This window comes from Thalassophryne amazonica, chromosome 9 (assembly GCF_902500255.1).
Source record: "Thalassophryne amazonica chromosome 9, fThaAma1.1, whole genome shotgun sequence".
NCBI lineage: Eukaryota > Metazoa > Chordata > Actinopteri > Batrachoidiformes > Batrachoididae > Thalassophryne > Thalassophryne amazonica.
In genome coordinates, this window is record NC_047111.1 from 86429562 (window position 1) to 86456043 (window position 26482).

Below are 26482 nucleotides of genomic sequence, written 5' to 3' on the forward strand. Positions count from 1 at the left end.
CTTTCACAAAAAGGCAGAAGATGTGGACATCAGCACTTTTTCCGGCACATTCCACCATTACAGGAGTTTTTTCATGGAAAGAAAAGTGGAGGGACGTGCCACGGCTCCGTTCATTACGCGGGACAAAACCAGGTGGATTTCAGATGGATTCCGGTTGCTTTCCAGTCGTATGAATATCCGATTGTGATTGCGCATGAGCTGGACATGCCAGAACATGTCCCGTGAGGCTTCATCAGGGCGTTGCTTTGCGCCGAGCGGCTGCACTGCGACGCGCGGAACTCCTCCGCACGTCTGTCTTAATGTGCCGGAAAAGTGCTGATGTCTACGTCTTCTGCCTTTTTGTGAAAGTCAGATGAGGTCCCGGATCAACAAAGCTTTCATGTTGGAAATGACCTGGTTGTTCCAGCGGGGTGTCAGCCTGTCGATGGGGGCTGGGAGCGCACCGCACTCTCAGCAGTTGTGGGCCGTTCTTAAAGCAGCAGTAACACCCCGTAATCTGTTTAATCCCCATAAAATCGTCCCTGAAAGCCATATTAATTTTTCAAACGGTGTCCACCTGGAGGTCTCTGTTTCTGGAAAAAAAAACTGATGCAGCAAAGCTCCAAATCGTTCAGACATTTATTCGCAATAAAAAAATAGACGAGAGGGGTAGACCATACCTCACTCAAAGCCTGCTCACAGGTGAATGACGCAACCGACAGGCATGAAAAAACTCATGCATGCGCACGAGGGTTCAAGCTTGTCTGACGCAATCACGTGATTCAAATCCATATGGTTTAAAAAAAAAAAAAAAAAAAAAGGTCGGATACATTTCTAACAGACCTCGTACAATGTGCCAAAGAACACATCAACTGGCCTAAAGAGAAATAGAGGAATATTTTGTGGACTGATGAGAGTAAAATTGTTCTTTTTGGGTCCAAGGGCTGCAGACAGTTTGTGAGACGATCCTCAAACTCTGAATTCAAGCCACAGTTCACAGTGAAGACAGTGAAGCATGGTGGTGCAAGCATCATGATATGGGCATGTTTCTCGTACTATGGTGTTGGGCCTATAGATCGCATACCAGGTATCATGGATCAGTTTGGATATGTCAAAATACTTGAAGAGGTCATGTTGCCTTATGCTGAAGAGGACATGCCCTTGGAATGGGTGTTTCAACAAGACAGTGACCCCAAGCACACTAGTAAACTAGCAAAATCTTGGCTCCAAACCAACAAAAATAATGCCTCGCAGATGTGAAGAAATCATGAAAAACTGTCGTTAAACAACTAAATACTAGTTTAGTGATTCACAGGATTGCTAAAAAAGCACTTTGAACATAATAGTTTTGAGTTGGTAGCGTCAACAGCAGATGCTACTATTATTGTGAACACCCCCTTTTCTACTTTTTTTTTTTTTTTTTACTAATAGCCCAATTTCATAGCCTTAAGCGTGTGCATATCATGAATGCTCGGTCTTGTAGGATTTGTGAGAATCTACTGGTACCTTGTTTCCCATGTAATAATAAGAAATGGATTAATCTTTTTAGTCACATAGCACTACTATTCTGAACACTACTGTATATAATGTACAGGCACAGTAAAATCTATAAACATCACAAACTTGCAGAAATTACTCAAATTTACACACGGACATAGAAAAGCATTCATCAGATGGATGAATTTTCAGAATTGCTTTTGGATTCCACTGCAAAGTAACAACATAAGCAGCAAAGCAATAAGCAGTGTGAATAAGAAACTCAATCACACATTTATCGAGGTATACAAATGAAGGAGGATGTACTGTTGTCCATTCCAACAGCTATGAGTTATTTATTTAAATGAGTTACTAAAATATGGTTGTACAGTGGCTGTATTGGGCTGCAGCAGTCTGGTACCCTGTACTCCCCCCCAAGGCACCTCAAGCCTCAAGGGACTTGCACGTATGCCTTTTCCAAGTCCATAAAACACATGGAGACTGGCTGGTCATACTCCCAAGCCCCTTCCAATATCCATGTGAGAGTTAAGAGCTGGTCCACAACCAGGACAGAACCTGCACTGCTCCTCCTGAATCCAACATTTGGGTAATGGTCTAAGTCTCCTCTCTACTACCACGGCATAGGCTTTCCTAGGGATGCTGAGAAGTGTGATTCCTCTGTAACTGGAAAACACTCACCAGTCCCATTTTTCAAGATGGACTCTTTCACCACCGTCCTACCTACGATGGAGACTTGTATCGTACCCTGATAAGTCCAGTGAATAAATAAAGGAAAAATGGCTTTTTTTTAACAGTAATGCACGTCTCATCTTCAGCACATTTATTACCAATTTTCTCAGATGCTACACAGAAACAAATGAGCTGCTCAAAACAATTGATTGGTGGTGTGTATGTTGTGATATGGATCATTTTTCCCATTTGCCATTGTGTTCCACTGCAAATTTGGTTCCATACGTTTTGTACCATTGCATGTTCACACTAGCGGTGACGGTGCTTAGCTTAAAAACAAACAGAGGCCCGACACAGTGACCAGACTCGCTGGATAATGGACATGAGGGCTGGATACGTCGAGGGGGCTCGGCTGTGCCTCACTGAATGGAACATTCCATATTTCACCTCATGGAATATTCTTACCATTGCACTCATAAACATTCATTATTTGTGTATCATTTATAAACCGATGTACGGCAGTGTGGTGAACAAGTGGTTAGGGTGCTTGTTTGCAGAGCAGAAGGTTCTTAGTTTAAGACCCACTCTCCATGTAATGTGGCGTCCTTAAAGATAAGCATCTGGCATATTTAGGTAAAGGAGAGGCCAAAAGAATTTACAAAAGTATGTACATTCTGACTTCAATGTTTTAAAAAGTCTTTTTTCTTTTGTTATTGTTTTGTTCTTGGTGGGGGGGTCTTTCTTGGCGTTTATTCGAGAAAATTAATATTAAAAAAAAAAATTCAATCATCACTAGTTGTCTGAATCCATGTCACTGTCGCCCCCCATTGATCCAAACTCTTCGCTCTCTTCGTCTTCACTGAGCTGAACCTGGGACAACACAGCTGGACCTCTCCTCCTCTCCTCTTCATCCTCCTCCTCCTCCTCCTCACTGATCCTGTAGTCTTGTCGAATTCCCTGTCCCATCGGCTGCAGGTGACTGCGGCTCTCCGTCTCCTCAAAGCTGCCGTAACTGTCAGAATTGGGAAGAAGTGGATTATTTGGTCCCTAGATGAGGCAGCGGCTGGAGCAGAACAAGCAGAATGACATTGACAGTCTTACTGTGTGCTGAAGCTGTTGTACCTGACGTTACTGTCTTCCATGTGAGGCTCGTCGGGCATGTCTCCTTCGTATGACATCATGCTCTCCTCCTGCTCCATACCCATACGAGCCGTTTCTTGAGTTCGCCGTGGCGGAGGAGGTCGCAAAGTGACCTCTCTGTCAGAGTCGCTGCCGCTCTCTGACAGCTGAATGGCTGGAAGAGAAAACAAAAACATTAGGAACTCAAATGTCAAAAAGCTGCACATGACACTTAAACTTTTATATTTGTGCTCTTTCACTCTTAGCTTTGGCTTTATTTTTCTGCTACATAGACAACGTCAGTCTCCTTGGATCACTGAGGGCACTTACATGAGAACGGATTGTCGCCCTCCTCTTCACTGGCATCGTCCTCGCCATCAGACATGAGCAAGTCTTGGTAAAGCACACTGGCTTGAGCTTGCCGGCTCGACCTTTCGTCGTCGTCCTCTTCCTCCTCATCTTCCTCATGGCTGCGCACACGCCTACGGGGTGGCAGCAACATCTCATCTTCATCGTCGTCGTCCTCCAGATCACCTTCTGCATCTTCTGCCTGCAGAAGATGAAGAAAAACATTACTGACATTAAAAATAGAAGAAGAAACCTCATGATTGCACTGTTCAAATAATGTGATACTGCCGAAGATTTAAGCCGTGAACATATACACCAGGACTGTCAGAGTGCATGTCTGAGCAAAGATCAAAAACCCAGAGAGTTCTATCATCAAGGTCACAAAATGTTACTCTCCCCAATACTAGTTGTTGCTTGCATGTGGGATGCATCTGTGGTAGCAAATCTTTTGTGAAGAAACACCTTATCTTCAAACTCAATATTCAATATTTTTTAATGTATCCAACAAGTAAGATGAATTAATAAGAACGATACAAACCGTAGCATATGTCCCACTCACATGTTAAAGGACATGTTACACATTATTTAGCATCAAAGTTAGCAGCACAACATCAAAGTATTCATGAAGTCTATCCGAGCACATGTGGTAATAATTAGTGGTTGCTGAGGTATTTTACTGCTAATTATCCCTCTTGCTCGGCAAGTTAACGTGCATTTCCGGAAAACGTCTTATTACACTGCTACATCCGATAATGAAGCTTCTGAGATCTCATTCGAAAGTGATGGCTCAGATTTACACAGGATGTACAGAGGAGACAACACACTTCACCCCGAAACTCTTAATCTTTTAAAAGTCTGTTGGCTTTTGGATCCAAACATGTGATGACTCTGCTGTCTGTCACAGGACACTATTTTACTACCGCTTTTCAAGTGGAATATCGCCACAACTCTGTTTTTACAGGCAGCCGGAACATGCAGATGTCTTTCTTACGTCAGAAGACGTTATTTTCAGGAGATAATGGACTTTCTAACATGCTAGAATCGCGAGGGAACTTTGTGAGGAGTTGCCGTGGGAGCATGTCAAAATAGTGGAGATGATCGGAGAGAGAACCGCTTTTGGAGGTGGCCAAGAGTGCAGCAGAGTGGGCTGGACACAACTGTCCCACACCAGCTGGGATTATCCCTTTTCTTGTAAATCAGGACCACAAAGGGAAAACGTCTCATGGTGGTGGCCGTGGTCAGCCCCCACACAAAAGGTTGGATTAATCACATCAGAACCGTGGAGGACAGTTGTCTACAGGAGGATAGGGTGGACCTGGACATGGTTCTATGGCTGGCGAAGACACACTAACCGTTCGTGACAGTGTCTGTCGGAACCTCATTGATGGCATGGACGTGGACATTATTCTCTGAATGAGAACTGCGGGCCATCCATGTGTGACTGTGCCTGTTGGGACCTCTTTGATGGCGTGGACCTGGACATTATTCTCCGGCTGGCAATTGCACGTGATCCATGTGTAACAACTTCTTTGATGGTGTGGACTTTACATATTTAACCTTGGAAATCATTCTACAAGTGGGTGAATGCCCTGTTCAGTTTTTCCTTTTGTATTTTGTTCTCCTCAGTGGAGCTGGTAGGCTACTATTTTTCTTTTTCTTTGGGGGAGTCTATCGGATTTTGGATCTTGATGTGTGTGGAGTCTGCTGTCTATCGGAGAAGTGCACCATTTTAACCCTGTTATAGCTCCCACCGTGAACATGCATGTGGAACTCGCCACTGTTTTCAGGCTGCTTGGTCACACAGATGTAGTTCTCACATTTTTCAGTTATATTGATGACAACACTTATAAGCACGTACAAAGCTGGGCCTCTAGCAGAGACTGCTTTTAACAGGCTGCATTCATGGCTAATGGCTGTGCACGCTCACAAAGTCTTCTCACAGTTGAGAGTGGCTGCTCCTTTTACTGTGACTACATCAAAATTAACAGCTATCACTTAAAAACCAATCATCATAACATGACATCTGCGGCTCCATTCTTAGCATTAGCAGCTACATGCCATTCAAGCGTGCGCTGGAACGTTTCCTCAAAGCTACGTACACTGTTGGAAATGCTCGGAAAAACAAGTACTCACGAGAACTCTGTTTTTGGCAGTCTCCGTTGCAAATGCCGTATACTTTGACACCGGTCATGTAAGTGCACAATGTAATCCCGGTGTATCATTGGATGGTCACTAACAGCTTAAATCTAAGTTGTTATGATTTCTGTGCGACATGTCCTTTAAGCTGGTGTATGTTTTCATAGTATAGGTGATAATGAAGTCTGGAAATTATTTCTATAGTGAAAGACTGCAGCTTCACAATTGGTATGTGGTGATATGACCCTCATTTTCAAAGGATGCTTCCTATCACCTCCCCCAATACACCACCAACAAATGGTTTCAATCACATGAGGCATTCTTTAGTTATTGCCTGGAAATGAAAATTAAGATGACACCGGCGTTGGCATAGTGGATGACCCCCATTTTTCGAAAGGAACATTCCAGTAGTATCCCCACCCCCAAGATATACACACTTCCCCAATTAACTGCCAAGAAATGGTTTCAATCAGATGAAGTGTTTGTTAATTATTGTGTGTAAATGCCAATTTTTACAGACAGATGCCCGGATGGGGTGAAAACATAATTCCTCCAACTTCACTTAGCGGGACATAAACACAAGAAAAGTAGTTATCTCCATTTTAAGTTATCTGAATGATTTCTCTTCATGTAAATTTCCATATGGCAGGGGGGCTTATTGTTCTTCATGCACATCTTCACATGGTGTGTTGCCATTGTGTGACATTTCATTGAAATCCACCAAACACTTTAGGAGGGTGATTCCTATATGTGGAGGGTATTTAAAAACAAACAAACAAAAAAAAAAAAAATCCTGTCTTCACCCCTTTTTGGCTGAACTGCCCCAAGCATTATTCCTACTCTAGCTTGGACCTCATCACCATAGGGGTGGGTGGGAATGGACTGGATTAATGAGTAAGAATGACCCATTCACAATGTTAAAACAAATTTTTTAAAGGTTCTGTCTCTGTATCTGGATCCACGTCATCCAAGCTTTATGAAAACTTTGCAGTGGATGTGCCTCCATTTTTGTAATCTCAGTTAATAAATCTGCATATTTACACTAACAAAGAATTAATGCGGAAACAAACTCTAAAAAATCTATTTCTTACAGGAGCAGGAGTTTTGGGTTTGCCGTCGTCTTCCTCTTCAAAGCCTTCAATGTCCACGTCTGACTCCTCTTCACCTGGTCTTCTCATGTGGCGACCCTGAGGAACAGCAGGACAAATTCAAAGCCTGATCTCCATCTAAGATGATGAGAGACGACAACAACAAGAACAATGTGTGTCGTAAATCTTCTTGTGTGACTAACAACACTTATGTGAGCAGGCACCAAAAAAGCAGCGATATCCTGTGGCTTCTTAACAAGCGCTGTGCTCTGAGGCTGCTTTAAGGAGAGGTGGCATGTGATTTTAAGCCTTGTTTCTCTCTCTCCATACCTGCCCCCCTCTCTTCTCTGGAGCAACCACTAGAGGCCCCTCAGAGAAAAGGCTGATGGTGTCTCTGGGCAGAGTCGTTGAAGCCCCGCTGTCAAACAGATCAGCAGGCTGTCGAGCAGCACACCCACACCCACACCCACACACACACGGGGAGAGACCACACGGCAACAAAGGAGAAAGAACAAGTTGGGAGGAGACACTACAGTGAACAAACTGAAGATGACAGTAAGAAACATGAACTTCTAGGAAGGCAGAGTTAGTGAAGAGAAGAGGTGGTAGGAGGGCACTACAAGGGCAAGGAGGCTAAGGGCCCCGTCACATTTTGCACAAATGCGCACGAATGAAGCCGAATCAGCCCGAATGGGAAAACAGCCAAAATTCGAGCCGTATTCGGGAGGGACAGACGTTCGGACAGCTGTGTACGTATGCCTTTCCAATACACAGAATGTGTGACGAAACTGCGTCGATTGAATCACACACAATTTGGAGTGCAGCAGCTCCCGATGTCAGGTCAACTGTAACCAGAACACAGTACGGATGCCCAGAGTGCAGGTCAGATGCGACCACAACACAGCACAAAAACCCACAATGCTGGCAGAATGTTTCAGGAACATGCACAATGCACCTGTACGTGTGCAGTCTGACTACCACCCAGGCAAGCAAGGGGAGGAGTGTGGCAGAGCAATCGCTGCAGTCCGCTCTTTCGAAGACTTGGCAGTCACACTGCTGGGTTTCGCATGACATCCAGCCTCTGGGCTAATTACATGTAAACCAAGGTCCCCTGACTATCGCATCACTGTAGTGCATGTGATGCGTGTGATAACAATTTTATGGACATCTGCTCACCATCGTGCACACCCACTGCCATTATCAGTAAAGCCACCAGTCCACGGTGCAGTGGCCCACGAATGTGCCGACTGATGTAAGAAAGCCGTATGAGGATTTCAAATGCACCTCGAATTTGCCAGAATGTAGGTCAAATCCTCATTTATGTGGCATCCGGGCTTGTTTGTGCTAAGTGTGACGGGGTATAACGTATGTAAAACCTTCACATGAACACCTGTGGCCTAACAGGTGAACCCGCTGTGTAATAGTTAGGTTCTATTTTTAGATAAGTAGACTATCCAAGGCATTTTCTGTTAAAAGCAGACAACATGCTAATCTGCGGTGGAAACTCATCTCGGCCACTTGTACTTGCGATCTCGTTCTTTCGGTCATGAGCCAAATCTCATGACCATAGGTGAGGATCGGAACATAGATCGATTGGTAAATGGAGAGCTTTGCCCCCCTACTCAGCTCTCTCTTCACCACAACGGTCCGATACAGCGACCGCATCACTGCAGATGCTGCACCGATCCGTCTATCGATCTGACGCTCCATCCGTCCCTCACTCGTGAACAAGACCCCGAGATACTTAAACTCCTCCACTTGAGGCAAGGACACTCCACCGACCTGAAGAGGGCAAAGCACCTTTTTCCGGTCGAGAACCATGGCCTCGGATTTTGAGGTGCTGATTTTCATCCCGGACGCTTCACACTCTGCTGCAACCCGCCCCAGTGCACGCTGAAGGTCCTGATTTGACAAAGCCAACAGAACCACATCGTCCGAAACAGCAGAGACAAGATTCTGTGGTTCCCAAACCAGACCCCTCTACACCCTGGCTGCGCCTAGAAATTCTGTCGATAAAAATAATGAACAGAACCGGTGACAAAGGGCAGCCCTGGCGGAGGCCAACATGCACTGGAAACAGGTTTGACTTACTACCGGCAATGCGAACCAAGCTCCTGCTGCGGTCGCACAGGGACCAGATAGCCCTTAGCAAAGGACCCCGGACCCCATACTCCCGGAGCACTCCCCACAGGGTGCGCCGAGGGACACGGTCGAATGCCTTCTCCAGATCCACGAAACACATGTGGACTGGTTGGGCAAACTCCCTTGAACCCTCGAGCACCCGATGGAGCGTGTAGAGCTGGTCCAGTGTGCCGTGACCAGGACGAAAACCACACTGCTCCTCCTGAATCCGAGGTTCGACCATCGGTCGAATTCTCCTCTCCAGTACTCTGGAATAGACCTTACCGGGGAGGCTGAGGAGTGTGATCCCCCTATAGTTGGAACACACCCTCCGGTCCCCCTTCTTAAACAGAGGGACCACCACCCCGGTCTGCCAATCCAGAGGCACTGTCCCCGATCGCCACGCGATGTTGCAGAGGCGTGTCAGCCAAGACAGCCCCACAACATCCAGAGACTTAAGGTACTCAGGACGGATTTCATCCACCCCAGGAGCCTTGCCACTGAGGAGCTTTCTAACCACCTCGGTGACTTCGGCCTGGGTAATGGATGAGTCCGCCTCCGAGTCCCCAGTCTCTGCTTCCTCTTCGGAAGATGTGACGATGGGATTGAGGAGATCCTCGAAGTACTCCTTCCACCGCCCGACAACATCCCCAGTCAGGGTCAACAGCTCCCCACCCGCACCGTAAACAGTGCTGGTGGAGAGCTGCTTCCACCTCCTGAGGCGTCGGACGGTTTGCCAGAATCTCTTCGAGGCCGACCGATAGTCCTCCTCCATAGCCTCCCCGAACTCCTCCCAGACCCGAGTTTTTGCCTCTGCGACCGCACGGGCTGCGGCACGCTTGGCCTGCCGGTACCTGTCAGCTGCCTCTGGGGTCCCACCTACCAACAAAGGTAAGTAGGACTCCTTCTTCAGCTTGATGGCATCCCTTACTTCCGGTGTCCACCACCGGGTTCGGGGATTGCCGCCGCGACAGGCACCAGAGACCTTGCGACCACAGCTACGAGCAGCCGCATCGACAATGGAGGTGGAGAACATGGTCCACTCGGACTCCATGTCTCCAACCTCCCCCGGGATCTGGGAGAAGCTCTCCCGGAGGTGGGAGCTGAAGACCTCACCGACAGAGGGTTCCGCCAGTCATTCCCAGCAGACCCTCACGATACGTTTGGGCCTGCCAGGTCTTACCGGCTTCCTACCCTCAAAGCGGATCCAACTCACCACGAGGTGGTGATCAGTCGACAGCTCTGCCTCTCTCTTCACTCAAGTGTCCGAGACACGTGGCCGAAGGTCAGATGATACGACTACAAAGTCGATCATCGACCTCCGGCTCAGGGTGTCCTGGTGCCACGTGCACTTCTGGACACCCTTGTGCTCGAACATGGTGTTCGTGATGGACAAACTGTGACTAGCACAGAAGTCCAACAACTGAACACCACTCGGGTTCAGATCGGGGAGGCCGTGCTTCCCGATCACCCCCCTCCAGGTCTCACTGTCGTCGCCCATGTGGCCGTTGAAATCCCCCAGGAGAACAATGGAGTCCCCAGTCGGAGCGCTATCTAGTACCCCTCCCAGGGACTCCAGGAAGGTCGGGTACTCTGCACTGCTGCTCGGCCCGTAGGCCGAGACAACAGTGAGAGACCTGTCCCCGACCCGAAGGAGTAGGGACGCGACCCTCTTGTTCACCGGAGTGAACTCCAACACTTGGTGACTGAGCTGGGGAGCAATAAGCAATGCAACCCCAGCTCTCCGCCTCTCCCCGTGGACGATGCCAGAAAAATGAAGCGTCCAGCCCCTCTCCAGGAGTTGGGTACCAGAGCCCAAGCTGTGCGTGGAGGTGAGCCCGACTATCTCTAGTCGGTATCTCAACCTCCTGCACAAGCTCAGGCTCCTTCCCCCCTAGCAAGGTGACATTCCACGTCCCAACAGCCAGGGGCTGTGAGCACGGACCGGGCCGCCGGGCCACCCAATCCTCTCTGCACCCGACCCCCATGGCCCCCTCTGCAGGTGGTGAACCCACAGGAGGGCGGGACCACGTCACTCTTTCAGGCTGAGCCTGGCCGGGCCCCATGGGCTAAGGCTCAACCACCAGGCGCTCGTGCGCGAGCCCCAACCCCAGGCCTGGCTCCAGGGTGGGACCCCGGCTCCGCCATACCGGGCGACGTCACGGTCCTTGATCTCTTACTGGTCATGGACGTCTCTTTCACCTAATTTGCATAAAACAAAATGGACACTCATTTTGTCCATTTTCCCACAAGTTTACTTGTACTTGCATTAGAAACAGAAATAAAAGTTCTATTCTTATGTACAACCCCAATTCCAATGAAGTTGGGGCGTTGTGTAAAATGTAAATAAAAACAGAATACAATGATTTGCAAATCCTCTTCAACCTATATTCAATTGAATACACCACAAAGACAAGATATTTAATGTTCAAACTGATAAACCTTAATGTTTTGTGCAAATATTTGCTCATTTTGAAATGGATGTCTGCAACACTTTTCAAAAAAGCTGGGATAGTGGTCCTCAGTTCCCAAACACTTATTGAGTGTTGTTAGAAGGAAAGGTGATGTAACACAGTGGTAAACATACCACTGTCCCAGCTTTTTTGAAATGTGCTGCAGGCATCCATTTCAAAATGAGCAAATATTTGCACAAAACAATAAAGTTTATCAGTTTGAACAATAAATATCTTGTCTTTGTGGTGTATTCAATTGAATATAGTTTGAAGAGGATTTTCAAATCATTGTATTCTGTTTTTATTTACATTTTGTGTACACATTGTGAACACCCCCTTTTCTACCTTTTTTTTTTACTAATAGCCCAATTTCATAGACTTAAGAGTGTGCATATCATGAATGCTTGGTCTTGTTGGATTTGTGAGAATCTACTGAATCTACTGGTACCTTGTTTCCCATGTAACAATAAGAAATATACTCAAAACCTGGATTAATCTTTTTAGTCACATAGCACTATCCTATTATTCTGAACACTACTGCACATAGAAATATAAGTTGTATTTTCTCATCCAAAACAAACAGCACCACACTTCTGACAAATTTGATGAAGCGGGCGGCCATTTTGTTTTATGCAACGTAGGGGTGAAGGGGTAAAGATACAGCATGCCAACAATACTATTTTAATTCAGCAGGTCGAAATACATAAAAAAAAAGGATGTTTAGTTTGCTTTTATAGTACATATACAACGAAAACTGTGGAAATTTTGATGTAATTGGCAGCGATTTTGCTTTATGCAAATTAGGGGGTAAAGGGGTAACAGCCATTTTTTTAACTCGGCAGGTCAAAATGCATAGGAATCAGTCTGTTGTCTGCTTGTAACAGAAAATGCCTTGGGCACTTTATACAAGCTTCTTTTCTGAAAATGGAACCTTACTAGTAAAGTCTCAATCCAACAAGGACATTTAACTTTAAGGGTGTTATGAATGACATTTCACAATTAATACTCCAGGTAACAACTATTTATTTTACGTAAATATTGCTTGGCTCAATGACAACCTGTGCAGAGAAGGAAAGATCACTCCCTCTGTGCTCTGAGCTTTTCTGGCTCCATTACACATTCCTGTTGAAATCCAGATCAAAGCCACAGAAACAATGACAAATACAAAAGCAATTGTCCACTTCCACATTCAGTTATGGCATCAATACACTTCCCACCAAATTATGTTTTGTCATAATTTCAATGTTGCAGTGATGGGGCACCATGTTACTTCAACTGTATAAATGAGTTTGTTCTGTAAAACGGCTTGGTGGAGTGGATCCTCTGACTATAACCCCTAAGGGTGATGTCAGATATTTGACAGCGTTGATATCGCCACTTCCCATCTAGATATCATCTTGGGAGTTCTGACAGATATCACACTGATCATGCTCAGTGTGATATCACTATCACATCTCAGCTTCGCCTCGATCGGATGATGATATCACACCTCACTGATCACTATATTATCTCACATGTATGATCATGTATAACAAAGTCACCGGACACATGGGGGGGAATATGTTCTTCGAGAGAATGTTCGGAAATCTGAAAAGACTCCTGTTCGACAAAAACACTCTTGTAGGTTAGCGGTGAAAACTTGACAAATTAATCTCCGGATTTCATCTTTGGACGGGTACAATGTCATTGTATGGCCATGTCAATTTAAGAAAAAAGTTATTTGATAGTGGCTATTTTCGGCTTTAAAATGGCCACCATTTCCAAACGAATGAATCTATGACTACAATTTTCTGACATGAAATGTGAACCCATATTACGACCTTGACAAATTACAAAAAAGTTAGACAGTTTTTGAGACATTGCAATAAATGGATGCTGACAGACACAGCACCATGACATAGGGTTAGCAGTCTATAGGCCGGTAACCCAAAAATGCATTTTCCCCCAAGTTGTTACACCTGTTAAAATGCTTCAACTGCCAAACAATCATTATGCTCAGTGCCAAGGAGGGGGAAAGCTTTGTGTACCTTTTGAAGTATGGTGTAAGTGGCAGAAAAATCATTCATAGCACCTTTAAGCATCAACTGACAGGATTCACAATACAGTGCACCACTTGTGATTGTACACAAGAGGCAACTCCAGGTTCAACATTGACAGTCTGGATTCTGGCTGACTGATGTTTGTTTCACACCCAGCTCTATCTTTCCACCTCACTGACCGATAACACTAGTCAAACCCCCCGCCCTTCTCCATTTTCTAAAGAGGAACTGTTCATTTTTGTTTTGTTTTTTAACAGCGCATGTGGCTGATCTTACATTGGCAAACTGAAAGCACCTTTGAGTTGAACATGTTATATAATATGCAAAGTTAAATATATAAATATAGACATACAGACTTCCTATATAGGCTAACGGCACAAATCCCTCTTGCATGAGGAGTGTTCAGGATGCATCTCAAGAGTTACAGCTTCCATGTGATTATTGGGATACAACAATGGCAGTGAGAATTGATTTGTAGCATAGGGTAATAACATTGACCCAATTCACGAATGAAAACCATTGCAGGATTTATATATTTCTATTTTAAAAAATGAAGACATGAAAACAATTTGCTGGAATCGAATTCTATATTGCTTAGGTTTGCCACATATAGCAAAACAATGGATCACTTTTTTGGATATCTTTACCAAACAATAGGTGGTGCATCGTGTAGTATGAAACTGACTAATCAGCTGCATCAAAATCTCACACTTCAAATCTAACTGACATTCAGCTACATTTGATTCTTCCAAAAACAGCACAGCCGGGACACTTTAAAAACTCCAATTGTTGGCTGCAAGATTTCTGACTATAAAGGTGATTGGTATGGCAGGTACAGGCGGAAGCAGGAATGACTGCACTTTCTGGAATTATTTTAAGAATCCCATTATGAACAGATTTTCAGAACAGACTCTCAATGTTTTAGACTGGCATGGCTGATTTCAAACTTATAGTAAAGACCTCACGACTCACTTATTTTATTCTTCCTGACCCCGTATCATTGGTATCGGTTCCATCATGGCTAATGCTTCTGTGCAAACAAACTAACCTGAGGTGTGTACGGCCCAGGGGTCATTGGGTCAAGGCTTTCCAAATCTGCTGCATCCAGAGCGGCTTCTTTAGCGGTCATGATGTCCTTCTCCAATTGGGTCAAGTGCTCATCATACTGGACATACAAAGACAGGAGACAATACAAAATGTTTGTCCCTTAAATGCCGCTTCAATAGTAATATCTTAAATTATCAGGGAAATGGGTTCTTCTGTTAATTATATCAGTTTCACATAAAATTGTCTGCTACAGATTACCTGTGGGACTGTAAATGAAACAACCCCAACACCCATCACAACCTTATCAAGTCAAGTCTGGGAGCATGCACTGGTGCTGCACTTCGCCACATCCACAACACCATGGAACTGCCCTGTGCCCCAGATCGCAACCACCCAGGCAGACAACGGGGCCAACCCCACATCTTTAAAATAACCACCTAGCTGTGTCTCTGACAGACTTTTCATTATGTAATGAATATTTCTAATGAGTTATTCCCAGCAATGCATTAGCTGTTCTGACACAATCTACAGCCCACTACATGCACAGAGACCCCCGTCAGTGTACCTCTGCCAGGGTCTGCTTGCACACATTGACAATCTCCAGGGCGGTTTTAGTGTATGGACTGTCTGGACCTGTGAATGACATATAAAGCATAATTCTGCTTTAGATTTAACAGCTTTTGCATGCTTCTGCAGAGATGGAGGTAATAGTGATTCTTGAAATGTTTACCGTTGTACTTGATACTGTTGGTGTGGATTAAACTGACATCTGAGAGGAACACGTCACGATTCTGGTATTTATGTTTGGAGATGTTCTGTGAAACAAAAGTTGAGACATTACTTGCATTTCTCTTTACTGCTTTTGTTGAAAATATGAAAAGAGTGTGTTCATCCCTTTTTGGGTTCTTACCTTGCGAATGGTCTCCAGATCCATGGGATTGAAAATCACTTTATAATAATCTGGCACAAACTTTTTGTTGACAGGGTGATGGAATGGCCAGGACTACAGAGGAACAAGAGATGAGGCAATGAGCATCAGATAATTACTTGAAACATGCACTTTCACTAATCCAATCAGCATTAGATCTGATAATAAAAATCAATCAATCAATCAATTTTTTTTTATATAGCGCCAAATCACAACAAACAGTTGCCCCAAGGCGCTTTATATTGTAAGGCAAGGCCATACAATAATTATGTAAAACCCCAACGGTCAAAACGACCCCCTGTGAGCAAGCACTTGGCGACAGTGGGAAGGAAAAACTCCCTTTAACAGGAAGAAACCTCCAGCAGAACCAGGCTCAGGGAGGGGCAGTCTTCTGCTGGGACTGGTTGGGGCTGAGGGAGAGAACCAGGAAAAAGACATGCTGTGGAGGGGAGCAGAGATCGATCACTAATGATTAAATGCAGAGTGGTGCATACAGAGCAAAAAGAGAAAGAAACAGTGCATCATGGGAACCCCCCAGCAGTCTACGTCTATAGCAGCATAACTAAGGGATGGTTCAGGGTCACCTGATCCAGCCCTAACTATAAGCTTTAGCAAAAAGGAAAGTTTTAAGCCTAATCTTAAAAGTAGATAGGGTGTCTGTCTCCCTGATCTGAATTGGGAGCTGGTTCCACAGGAGAGGAGCCTGAAAGCTGAAGGCTCTGCCTCCCATTCTACTCTTACAAACCCTAGGAACTACAAGTAAGCCTGCAGTCTGAGAGCGAAGCGCTCTATTGGGGTGATATGGTACTACGAGGTCCCTAAGATAAGATGGGACCTGATTATTCAAAACCTTATAAGTAAGAAGAAGAATTTAAATTCTATTCTAGAATTAACAGGAAGCCAATGAAGAGAGGCCAATATGGGTGAGATATGCTCTCTCCTTCTAGTCCCCGTTAGTACTCTAGCTGCAGCATTTTGAATTAACTGAAGGCTTTTAGGGAACATTTAGGACAACCTGATAATAATGAATTACAATAGTCCAGCCTAGAGGAAATAAATGCATGAATTAGTTTTTCAGCATCACTCTGAGACAAGACCTTTCTGATTTTAGAGATATTGCGTAAATGCAAAAAAGCAGTCCTACATATTTGTTTAATATGCGCTTTGAATGACATATCCTGATCAAAAATGACTCCAAGATTTCTCACAGTATTACTAGAGGTCAGGGTAATGCCATCCAGAGTAAGGATCTGGTTAGACACCATGTTTCTAAGATTTGTGGGGCCAAGTACAATAACTTCAGTTTTATCTGAGTTTAAAAACAGGAAATTAGAGGTCATCCATGTCTTTATGTCTGTAAGACAATCCTGCAGTTAGCTAATTAGTGTGTGTCCTCTGGCTTCATGGATAGATAAAGCTGGGTATCATCTGCGTAACAATGAAAATTTAAGCAATACCGTCTAATAATACTGCCTAAGGGAAGCATGTATAAAGTGAATAAAATTGGTCCTAGCACAGAACCTTGTGGAACTCCATAATTAACTTTAGTCTGTGAAGAAGATTCCCCATTTACATGGCAAACTGTAAGAGGTAATGACTTACATCAGGAACCACCATCATTTTCTGAGTGACAATGTTGTCTAGGATGAAGGAGAAGGCCACCTGATCATCATCATCCAGCAAGGGGTTGATGGCTTTCTCCAGCCTGACCAATCTGTCCTCCTTCTGCAGCCACACACATGCAGAGATTTCAGGGTTAATTTATAAAATAAAAGGACAAGAAGATGTGTGGGGATGTGATAGTGTCACTCACCTCTTTCAGTTTTGCATCGCATAAATCCAGCATCGACTGTGCAACCTGTGTTATTGGATGCTTTGCTCCTGGTAGTACAAAAAACAACAACAAAAAAGTGAATCATCGTAATACAGTAACTATGTTTACAGGAAGGTTCGAATCAGAATGGAATTACTTCAATCAGTGAACCTGCATGTATCCTTTACATGATAAAAATGATCACACAGATACACACATTTGTATGTACTGCACAATACCATTGGATTGGCTATTTTGTCATGAGTTGAAAGAAGCTGCTATTGCCTCAAATAAATTCAACAGCACAATGAACCCACGAATTGTAGTCAACGTGATCCTAACTGTTCTATTTACGATGTTCAAACCATCTTGTTCTGTGCTCTTTAGTCAATTTTTAACTCTATTAAAATGTACTGTAATAGTGAAGTCTGTTTCCTTGTCCTTTTTAAGAAAAACCTATTAGGACTTTATCAGCTACCATGGTTGTTTGTACCTTGCTGATCGTGTGCCACTGCACATGTGATTAGCATTCACAGAAAGTTGAAGCTTTTGAGGGCGGTCTGGCTGAGTGCTTACAGAGTTAATAGCAGGGCTGTGAAATGAAAATTGTGAAGTCTGAGGAAAATTTGCAGGGGATCTTGGGGACATAGCCCCCCAGGAGCTGGGGTCTCGGGCTCCATGAGGCCCCAGAAACCAAATTAATTTTTTATCTAATGGTACATTTTCAGCATCTCCTGGAAGAAAAAAAAAATCTCAAAATTAGTGCACATTTAAATGATCCTATATTCGACCTTTCATTTGAAATCTCAATGATAATGATGAAATAACAGAATATGACATGGAAGTAGTACCTGGAAAGATTTTCCTTTTAATTATAAACCAAATTATGCATCAACTCAGAACAGTTAAACTACACGAAATTTATGAAGACTCAAAGACTGTTAAAGCATTTCAAAAACCACAGCTAAAGCTTGTAGAATATTTTGAAAATCATGGTAAAAATATTAATAACATACAATCCCAATTCCAATGAAGTTGGGGCGTTGTGTAAAATGTAAATAAAAACAGAGTACAATGATTTGCAATTAATGTAGACTTTTTTCATGGGAAAAAGACACTTGAAAATGTGTGGCACATTATGAAGTGCAAAATACAACAACGGAGACCCCGGACTGTTGAACAACTGAAGTCGTACATCATGCAAGAATGAGAAAGAATTCCACCTACAAAGCTTCAACAACTAGTGTCCTCAGTTCCCAAACACTTATTGAGTGTTGTTAGAAGGTGATGTAACACAGTGGTAAACATACTACTGTCCCAGCTTTTTTGAAACGTGTTGCAGGCATCCATTTCAAGTGAGGCAAATACTGCACAAAAACAATAAAGTTTATCAGTTTGAACATTAAATATCTTGTCTTTGGGTATTCAATTGAACATAGGTCGAAGAGGATTTGCAAGTCATTGTATTCTGTTTTTATTTACATTTTACACAATGTCCCAACTTCATTGGAATTGGGGTGGTACCTTATTGTAAAAAGCCACATATTCTTGTGTAAATTCCTGTAAATCTAGTGTCTTTTTCCCATGAAAAAAGTCTACATTATTAAAAAATCATTTACATTCTTGTGCAAATTCATATAAATCCATTATTCAAAGCCACAATCTTTTTTCCAATGAAAGAAAGCCTAGATTAATGAAAGAAAAGTCACATAATCTTGTCTAAAATCCTGTTTGAACAGCACATTTATTTTCCAGAAAGAAAAATTCTTACCGTGTTTAATGAGGGCACAGCTTGTTTTTCACGTTCTTTCAGGTGTGTTGCCAGCAACAATTCCACAAATTCTTGTCCTTATCAGACTTTTTCAAACCATCTTTCTTGCCATCTTTTCTCTGTCTGACGGTGCACCATGACACAGACATGGTGCAAAATTGTTCTTTTAAAAACTTGAGAGCTCTAAACGTTTGTGATGTCCACATGCTACGTTTATCTTAAGCGTCTCGCAGGAGCCACACAGCGTCACCGCAGCAACCAACCAGTCCCGCTTTACGACAAATGTCGTAACAGCCAGGCTTTGAGTGGCATTTATATAACGGCTGAGTGGATCCTTGTCATTTTAATGGTGCTTTGTATGTCACATGACATGGATTACCAGGGGTGGCCAAGTTTGGTCCTCGATTAGATGCGCCAGCTGTAGAGGCTGCAGGCCCGTGTAGCTCCGTGTTAGCACTGGATGAATGTTGTATTTGTAGTGTTTGAAACAAGATGTGCGTTATAACATACAAACGTGAGGAGCTCCTTCTTTTACGGAGTAAACCGAGAGGAATCACTCATCTGATCCCTCGTGAGCTGAGAAAACCGTTCCGTGGCTGCCGAACCGGGGCTAAGCTGAAGGCTAGGCGGTGGAGATTTAAACCTTTCCTGCCATCGAACATCATGCGGAATGTCAACTCATTTTTCAACAAATGTATGGAGCTGGAGGCACTGTTGAAGACAGACAGGACGTACTGTGAGTGTAGCCTGTTCTTTTTGACTGAGACGTGGCTTACGGACATTATTCCCGACTCAGCTGTCAATATGCCGGCTTCACTCTGGTGCGGGCGGACAGAGAGGCAAAGAAGTGTGGGAAAAATGAAAGGAGGTGGACTGGTGCTGCTTGTAAATTATAAGTGGTGCCATCCCAGACACATAACCATGAAGGAGAAGATCTGTTCCTGGCAGGTGGAGATGCTAGTGGTGAGTTTAGGACCTTATTATGTGCCGAGAGAATTTTCTCACATCGTCGCCATTATTGTTTACATTCCGCCGTGCTCTGACCCCTCCGTAGCGTGTGACGTCATTCACGACGCGGTGGCAGGGATCCAGTGTTAACACTCTGAAGCGCTGATTGTTATCTCTGGATATTTCAATCATGTGGACTTGGGCCCACACATAGGAGGTTTCATTCAGTATATCAATTGCACCACAAGGCACAATAAAGCGCTGGATCTCTGTTACATCAATGTGAAGGATGCATACAATGTTGTGGCCCTGCCCCCTCTGGGCAAGTCAGACCACAATTTAGTCCATCTCGTTTCATCCTACACAACCCGTGTAATGAGACTGCCTGTAACCACCAGATCTCTCAGGAGGTGGACCCCAGAGACCAGCAAAGTTCTGAGGGACTGTTTCCAGTCCACTGACTGGAAGTCAGTGGAGACCGGAAGCGAAGGAGAGTGGGCCACATGGGGACACCGCCATAGCCGAGGAGTTCAATCAGTTTTACTGCAGGTTTGACCCTGCTGCTGCTGTCTGTTAGGGACAGTAACAGACTGGACAAATTTGTTAGGAAGTGCGTGTCAGTGATGTGGAGGGAGGTGGCCTCTGTGGGTGAACTGGTAAAGTGTAGGTTGAGGTGTATTATGAATTCTGCTATTAACAACAAATCTCATCCTCTACACGACACTGTGGTTGCTCAGAAAAGCCATGAGATGCAGGACTGAGAGGTATAGAAGATCATTTGTCCCGGCCGCCATGAGATTGTTGAACGCTTCTTGTTAATGTAGTTTTACTTCCATGCGTTTTTATATTTGTCTTATTTATTGGTATTTTATTGTATGGATGAATTGTGTACGTATGTATGCTCTCGGACAGATGAATTTCCCCTTACAGGGGATGAATAAAGTATTTATATATCTATCTATCTTTATCTATTAATTCATCCCATTTGTGTTGCATTGCATTTAGAGTGCGGCTTGGTTCCATTTAGAGTGAAAATTTGTTTCCATATGTTTGGTACCACTGCACTCTGCACACACGTCCTCGTGCACGCGTGCTCATGCACGTGCATGTACGCGAGCCCACATGTGCTTGTGCACGCACGCCCACACATGCACGCACACAAAAACAAATCCACTGCGCTGTCTGGAGGCTGTTGGCAGGAAGCTGGAATGAAAAGCTGGACTCATTTCTGATGTGATTTTTTTTCGCTGCACTGAGGATGTACACAGTCGTTTTTTGGTAGTACACGCACAAGCCCCGACCAGGCTGCATGTGTGTGCGCTTGGGGGACAACGACTACCGAGACATGATTTGACTGAGCTAACTGACGCTGCTAATTCTTGTAACACACACACACACAAAAAACAAATCCACTGTGCTGTCTGGAGGCAGTTAACAGGAAGAAATAATGAAAAGCTGGACTCATTTCTGATGTGATTTTTTTTTCCGTTGCACTGAGGATGTACACAGTCTTTTTTTGGTAGTAAACACACACACAAGCGCTGACCAGGTTGCACACACGCGCGTGGGGGACAACGATTACCGAGACAAGATTTGATTGAGCTAACTGATGCTGGTAATTCTTGTAACACACACACAAAACAAATCCACTGTGCTGTCTGGAGACTGTTAGCAGGAAGAAATAATGAAAAGCTGGACTCATTTCTGATGTGATTTATTTTCGCTGCACTGAGGATGTACACAGTCTTTTTTTGGTAGTACACATGCGCAAATTGTCAAGCTGGTTGCGTGTGTGTTTACGCGCGCGGGAGACAACGACACAATGATTTGATTGAGCTAACTGATATTGCTAATTCTTGCAACACATGTGCGCGTGTACACACACACACACACACCCACCCACACACACACACCACTGTAAGCCGTCAGGATGCCTGAAGACCTGTTCACATGAAAAGCTGATGTGACTTTTGGTTGGACTGAGGAACTACACCAAGTCTTTTTTTATGGAAGTCTGAAGTCAGTGCACTGCATCACTGTACTACATGTCACAATTTGGACTTTAGCAGCAGTGGAATGCCAAAATGTATGTCCCTTTTCCATTTTTTATAAATTAATAAAATGTCAAATGACAAGGACTATTTTAGCTGTTATATAAAACAAATAATGAATGTTTTTACATTCTTTCAATGAAACGAATATTTAATTTGCAACTTGGCTTCGCCCCATTGAATGGTATGTTCCAGCTTTCACCTCATGAAATAGTCATACCACTGAACTCATAAACATTCATTATTTGTATATTATCCTCCACAAAGTTCCGCGGATCCGAGGAAACTGATTTGTATCTGTAACACACAGATCAGTGTCCGCGGACTTATAAAACTTGCACGATGTCGTAAAAAAAGAACTCTTTGCGATAGATATTTTAAAAACTCAATGATCACAATTACAGAGTACAACACTAACACCCCCCCCCCCCCATGATGAAATCCATAGAATTTCGCAGATCCGCGGAGTTTTCCCAGCCCTGTAATAGTTGCTGATATTTTCCCATCTAACAGATTACTAAAGGACTGCATCATCCCTGTCACTGCTTGTAACTGGCATTTTAATCAGATTCACATGTTTCATTCAAATGAGACATTTCAGATTCTAAACCAGAGAAAACCCAGTCAGTCTTAGGTCCAAAAAGTCAAAGCCTTACCGTTGTAGGTAGCGCTGTTTTTGACAATAAGCTCCACTGCTTCACGGAACTCCTCCCTTGATGGGTACATACGCTTCCGTACATTCTCTCTCAGCGTCTGCAGGTCCATGGGACGAGTGATGATCTTGTAGTAGTCTTTCACAACCTTGGCATTGACTGGCGTGTGGAATGGGTATGTCTACGTGGCATGTTCAAAGGGATTTAAGGTGAGTTTAAGGATCTCTGAGGTAACACTGAAGTGTTAATAGTGTGGATTAAAGAGTGACCGCTCTTACATTTGGATGATCCCGCATATCATTAATAATGCTCTCCAGGACAGAAGACAAGGTCACCATGGGGTCAGTCCGTCTGCGGTGGATGGACTTGTGTGGCTTCTGTGAAAACAAAAATATGGAGAAAGACTTTCTTAAAAAAAAAAACAAAAAAAAAAACAAAAAAAAAAATGTATTTATGTGTTACAACAAGTTGTAAAATCACTGCTTACATTAAGGTAGTCACAGTGCACAGCACTGCCTACACGTCTTTTCTTCTTTGGTGGTAGCTGCTGTTTGGGGAACTTAAGCACTAAAGATTTTCTGCGCACTTCATCAGCACTGTGAAATCAAAACAATTATTTTCAAATAGAACACCATGGACACAAATTTGAGGTAAACTGGCACTACAAATGCATTTTCGTCACCGGGCAGAGGATCTATTCCAGATTGAAGGGAGGAAGATCTGGAACTATTACATACCTTTCAATAAGCTGCTTGCCCAACACAATCTTGATGCCCTCCACTTTGATGAGCTCCTCATTGTCGTTGTGGATGACGGTCTTCTCCAGCTCCTCCTCTTGTTCCTCTGTCATAGCGACTGGGTTAGAAGGAGGGGCGTTGGTCTGATAGTACAGTGGGCAGAACTTGTTGGTCCTCATGTGGCCAATTTCACCACATGCGCCACACTTCAGCTGGGGAAGACCGCACACATTGAGGAACATGACAACTCATCAGCACATGGAAATATGATCATAATGAAGGAAGGATAACGCTATTAAAGAGCAAAACAAAAGAAATCTGGTTCCAAGCTTGCATTTAGCTGCCTACAGAGAAACAAACAAAAAAAGTACTGAAACAGCAAGCTTACTTTTACCTTGAGGTCTGGCCTCTCTTTGGCCTTCTTGGCTTTCTTCTCTGGGGGCCCCTTGATCTTGTCCTTTTCCTGATTTCGCTTCAGTCTCCTCAGCTGCTCCTGAATACGCCGCCGCTCCTTCCTCATTTCCTCTCTATGCTGCTCATCAAAGAGGGCAAACTTTCGTCTGTAACCACAAAGATAAATTGTAATTCTCCACAGTTCACACAGGCTGATGACATGTACAGTATTTCCCAGAGTATAATTTGCAGTTTTGTTTTGTTTCGCTAGTTTGGTAGGTCGGTGGCTTAGTTACAGAAAGAAAAAAAAAAAAAAGAAAAAAATCACAAAGTCATTAATAATAGTAGTAACAACTATTTATATAGGGCTTTCCCAGAAATCAATGCACAAAAGAAACTTCAATAATAAAAGTACAACACAAAAAAATGCACATTAATCCTAAATTAAAGAGGTGATTAAAAAAATGAATCAAATGGACTTGTGTTTTTTGTGTAGTGTTTCTAATGCTGTGAGTCAGCAATCCATGTCCATCTGACATTTTCTGTTGTTCCAACTGCATCAAATAACATCAAATACATTGTCCATCACGTTAATTTGTGCATCTTCATTATTTTTCCAATATAAAAGTCCGTATGTTGCCGCACCTTCGTGGGGGGGGGGGGAAGAGTTCACTTCTGCATCCCTGTCCAGCTGATATTTCCTGTTGTTCATATGGCATGAAATAACATCCAATATACTGTCAATCGCACACTTATCTGTCTATCTTGATTTTTGGGGGGAATTTAAAAGTAACCCCTGAGGAACTACCAAGTTAAAAGTGTGTTCCAGATACAGAAAAATGAGACATACTCTGGTGCAATTTACATTCCAGAGCAACTTATATATACACATTTTTGCTCTTCAAGGGTAATTTTTTTTGACAGGTGTGATTTTTAAAATAAGGTACTTACCTAACATCAGTAAATATGGCTCTTTGGTGAGTAAAATTAATCTCCTCTTTGCATAATACACATTTTATATCAATTCAACATTAAGATGTAAATGGTAAATCAGCCTTAAATCACCATATTTTAGAAAATGTCTCTGACCGACCATCACAGACTTATTTCATACTTTCAAAATTTAATGTCAATAATCAAAATAAAGTGACCAAAATTTCAACACTGTCTTGTTGATAGTTTTAGAGACATTGAGCGTTGAATGGGGGAGGAGAGTGATTCGGGCTTTACTGAAGAGAAGAAAAAAAACATGAGTGCTAGAGAAAAAAACATAAGCCATAACTTTGGAACCATTTGAGCTAAAAGCATAAAATTTTTAGGAACTGTTGTTAGGTACAAGATGCCTGGTAGCTCATGTGATGTATAAGTAATATGCATGTGAAATATGGGAACATACAAATGTATTTTTTCATTTTTTAATGTTGCATAACTCACTACGTATAATTCCTTTGATACAAATATCAAAATAGTACTTCAGTAAGATAACACTAGAATTTGAAGGATCTGACATGTTTAAATGTGGAGATACAGATGGCCATAACATTTTTTTTTTTTTTACACAATTCAACAAACCATAAACTGGTAAATATGCATTGTTGGACCTTCACTTGCAGTAAATAAGACATGTTATATAACATTTCATAAAAGTTTCATGCATCTACCTTAAATCCCCCCCCATTTGAAGCATCAATAACTTGACATGTTGCGTACTGTTTATCGGTACTAATGACATTATTTATTTAGAGCAGGGGTGGCCAAGTTCGGTCCTTGAGAGCCACATTCCTGACACTCTTAGTTGTCTCCCTGCTCCAACACATCTGAATCCAATGAAAGACTCATTAGCAGACTTTTAATGAGCCTTTCATTGGATTCAGATGTGTTGGAGCAGGGAGACAACTAAGAGTGTCAGGAATGTGGCTCTCGAGGACTGAACTTGGCCACCCCTGATTTAGAGTATGAATCAAATCTGAGGTGGTCTGTAAAGTCACCTCTGGTGATATCACATGGATTGATTCATATGCAAGTTTCTTCAATTTCACGATTTCAACAGACTTACATGAAGTCATCGTCCTTGGTGCTTCTGATCCTGGTGTAGGCATCAATAACTGCAGCTTTCCGTACTGTCTCACAGCGGACATACTCTTTTCCATCTTCATCTCTGAACGTACGGTAAATTTTGAGTCGCCGGCCTGTGGCCGCTGAGTTTAGGCTGGTAACAGATGATGTGTCGTCATCCTTGTGGGAGCCCGTGGACAAAGCACTTGCTATAAAGCAAAGGGAGGTAAAAATTTCAATTGCACATGCAGCGATTTTTTTTTCCAAGTCATACACACAAACTGCCATGGTGCCACTACTGTAAGGACATTCTCGAAAGATCTTTCAGACAGACTCACATAAGCCTTTGCGTCGCTCTTTTCGTCCTTTGGCATCCCGGTCACTTTCATCACCCAATATCATTCTTCGCAGCTCCTGCCGCTCCTGCTCCTCTCTCTCGTGGGAAAGCTGTGAGCTGGTCTTCTTGTTCTGGAGCATGTTCTCAATATTCTTTCCCATCTCCTCAAAGTCACTATCTTCTGCTGAGCTACTGTCTGTGTCTGTGGACAGCACTTCTGTTGACTCCAACACCCTAAAAGTGTAAAATCAGCATTACAGCATTACAAGCATATTGTTTAATTCAACAATGTCCATCTAT

At 43.4% G+C, this 26482-nt stretch overlaps 1 protein-coding gene across 11 annotated transcripts in view; it reads right to left on the reverse strand.

Moving 5' to 3' along the window:
* Window positions 1-2929: 2929 nt before the first annotated feature.
* Window positions 2930-26482, reverse strand: part of taf1 (TAF1 RNA polymerase II, TATA box binding protein (TBP)-associated factor) — a 67440-nt gene continuing 43887 nt past the window's right edge. For 2 of the 11 annotated variants that reach the window (XM_034178664.1, XM_034178661.1), the window contains exons 24-41: window positions 26184-26416; window positions 25847-26054; window positions 23792-23957; window positions 23398-23609; window positions 23148-23256; window positions 22939-23037; window positions 22664-22841; window positions 17238-17305; window positions 17027-17149; window positions 15407-15499; window positions 15227-15311; window positions 15062-15129; window positions 14498-14614; window positions 7167-7274; window positions 6840-6935; window positions 3595-3814; window positions 3247-3439; window positions 2930-3157 (exon numbers count right to left, since the gene is read on the reverse strand). In XM_034178664.1, coding sequence (XP_034034555.1) covers window positions 2938-3157; window positions 3247-3439; window positions 3595-3814; window positions 6840-6935; window positions 7167-7274; window positions 14498-14614; window positions 15062-15129; window positions 15227-15311; window positions 15407-15499; window positions 17027-17149; window positions 17238-17305; window positions 22664-22841; window positions 22939-23037; window positions 23148-23256; window positions 23398-23609; window positions 23792-23957; window positions 25847-26054; window positions 26184-26416 — 2596 coding nt within the window. In that variant the 3' untranslated portion in view covers window positions 2930-2937. Of the gene's footprint in view, window positions 3158-3246; window positions 3440-3594; window positions 3815-6839; window positions 6936-7166; window positions 7275-14497; window positions 14615-15061; window positions 15130-15226; window positions 15312-15406; window positions 15500-17026; window positions 17150-17237; window positions 17306-22663; window positions 22842-22938; window positions 23038-23147; window positions 23257-23397; window positions 23610-23785; window positions 23958-25846; window positions 26055-26183; window positions 26417-26482 lie in introns of all 11 variants that reach the window. The other 9 variants (XM_034178662.1, XM_034178660.1, XM_034178669.1 and 6 more) reach the window with 8 other exon arrangements.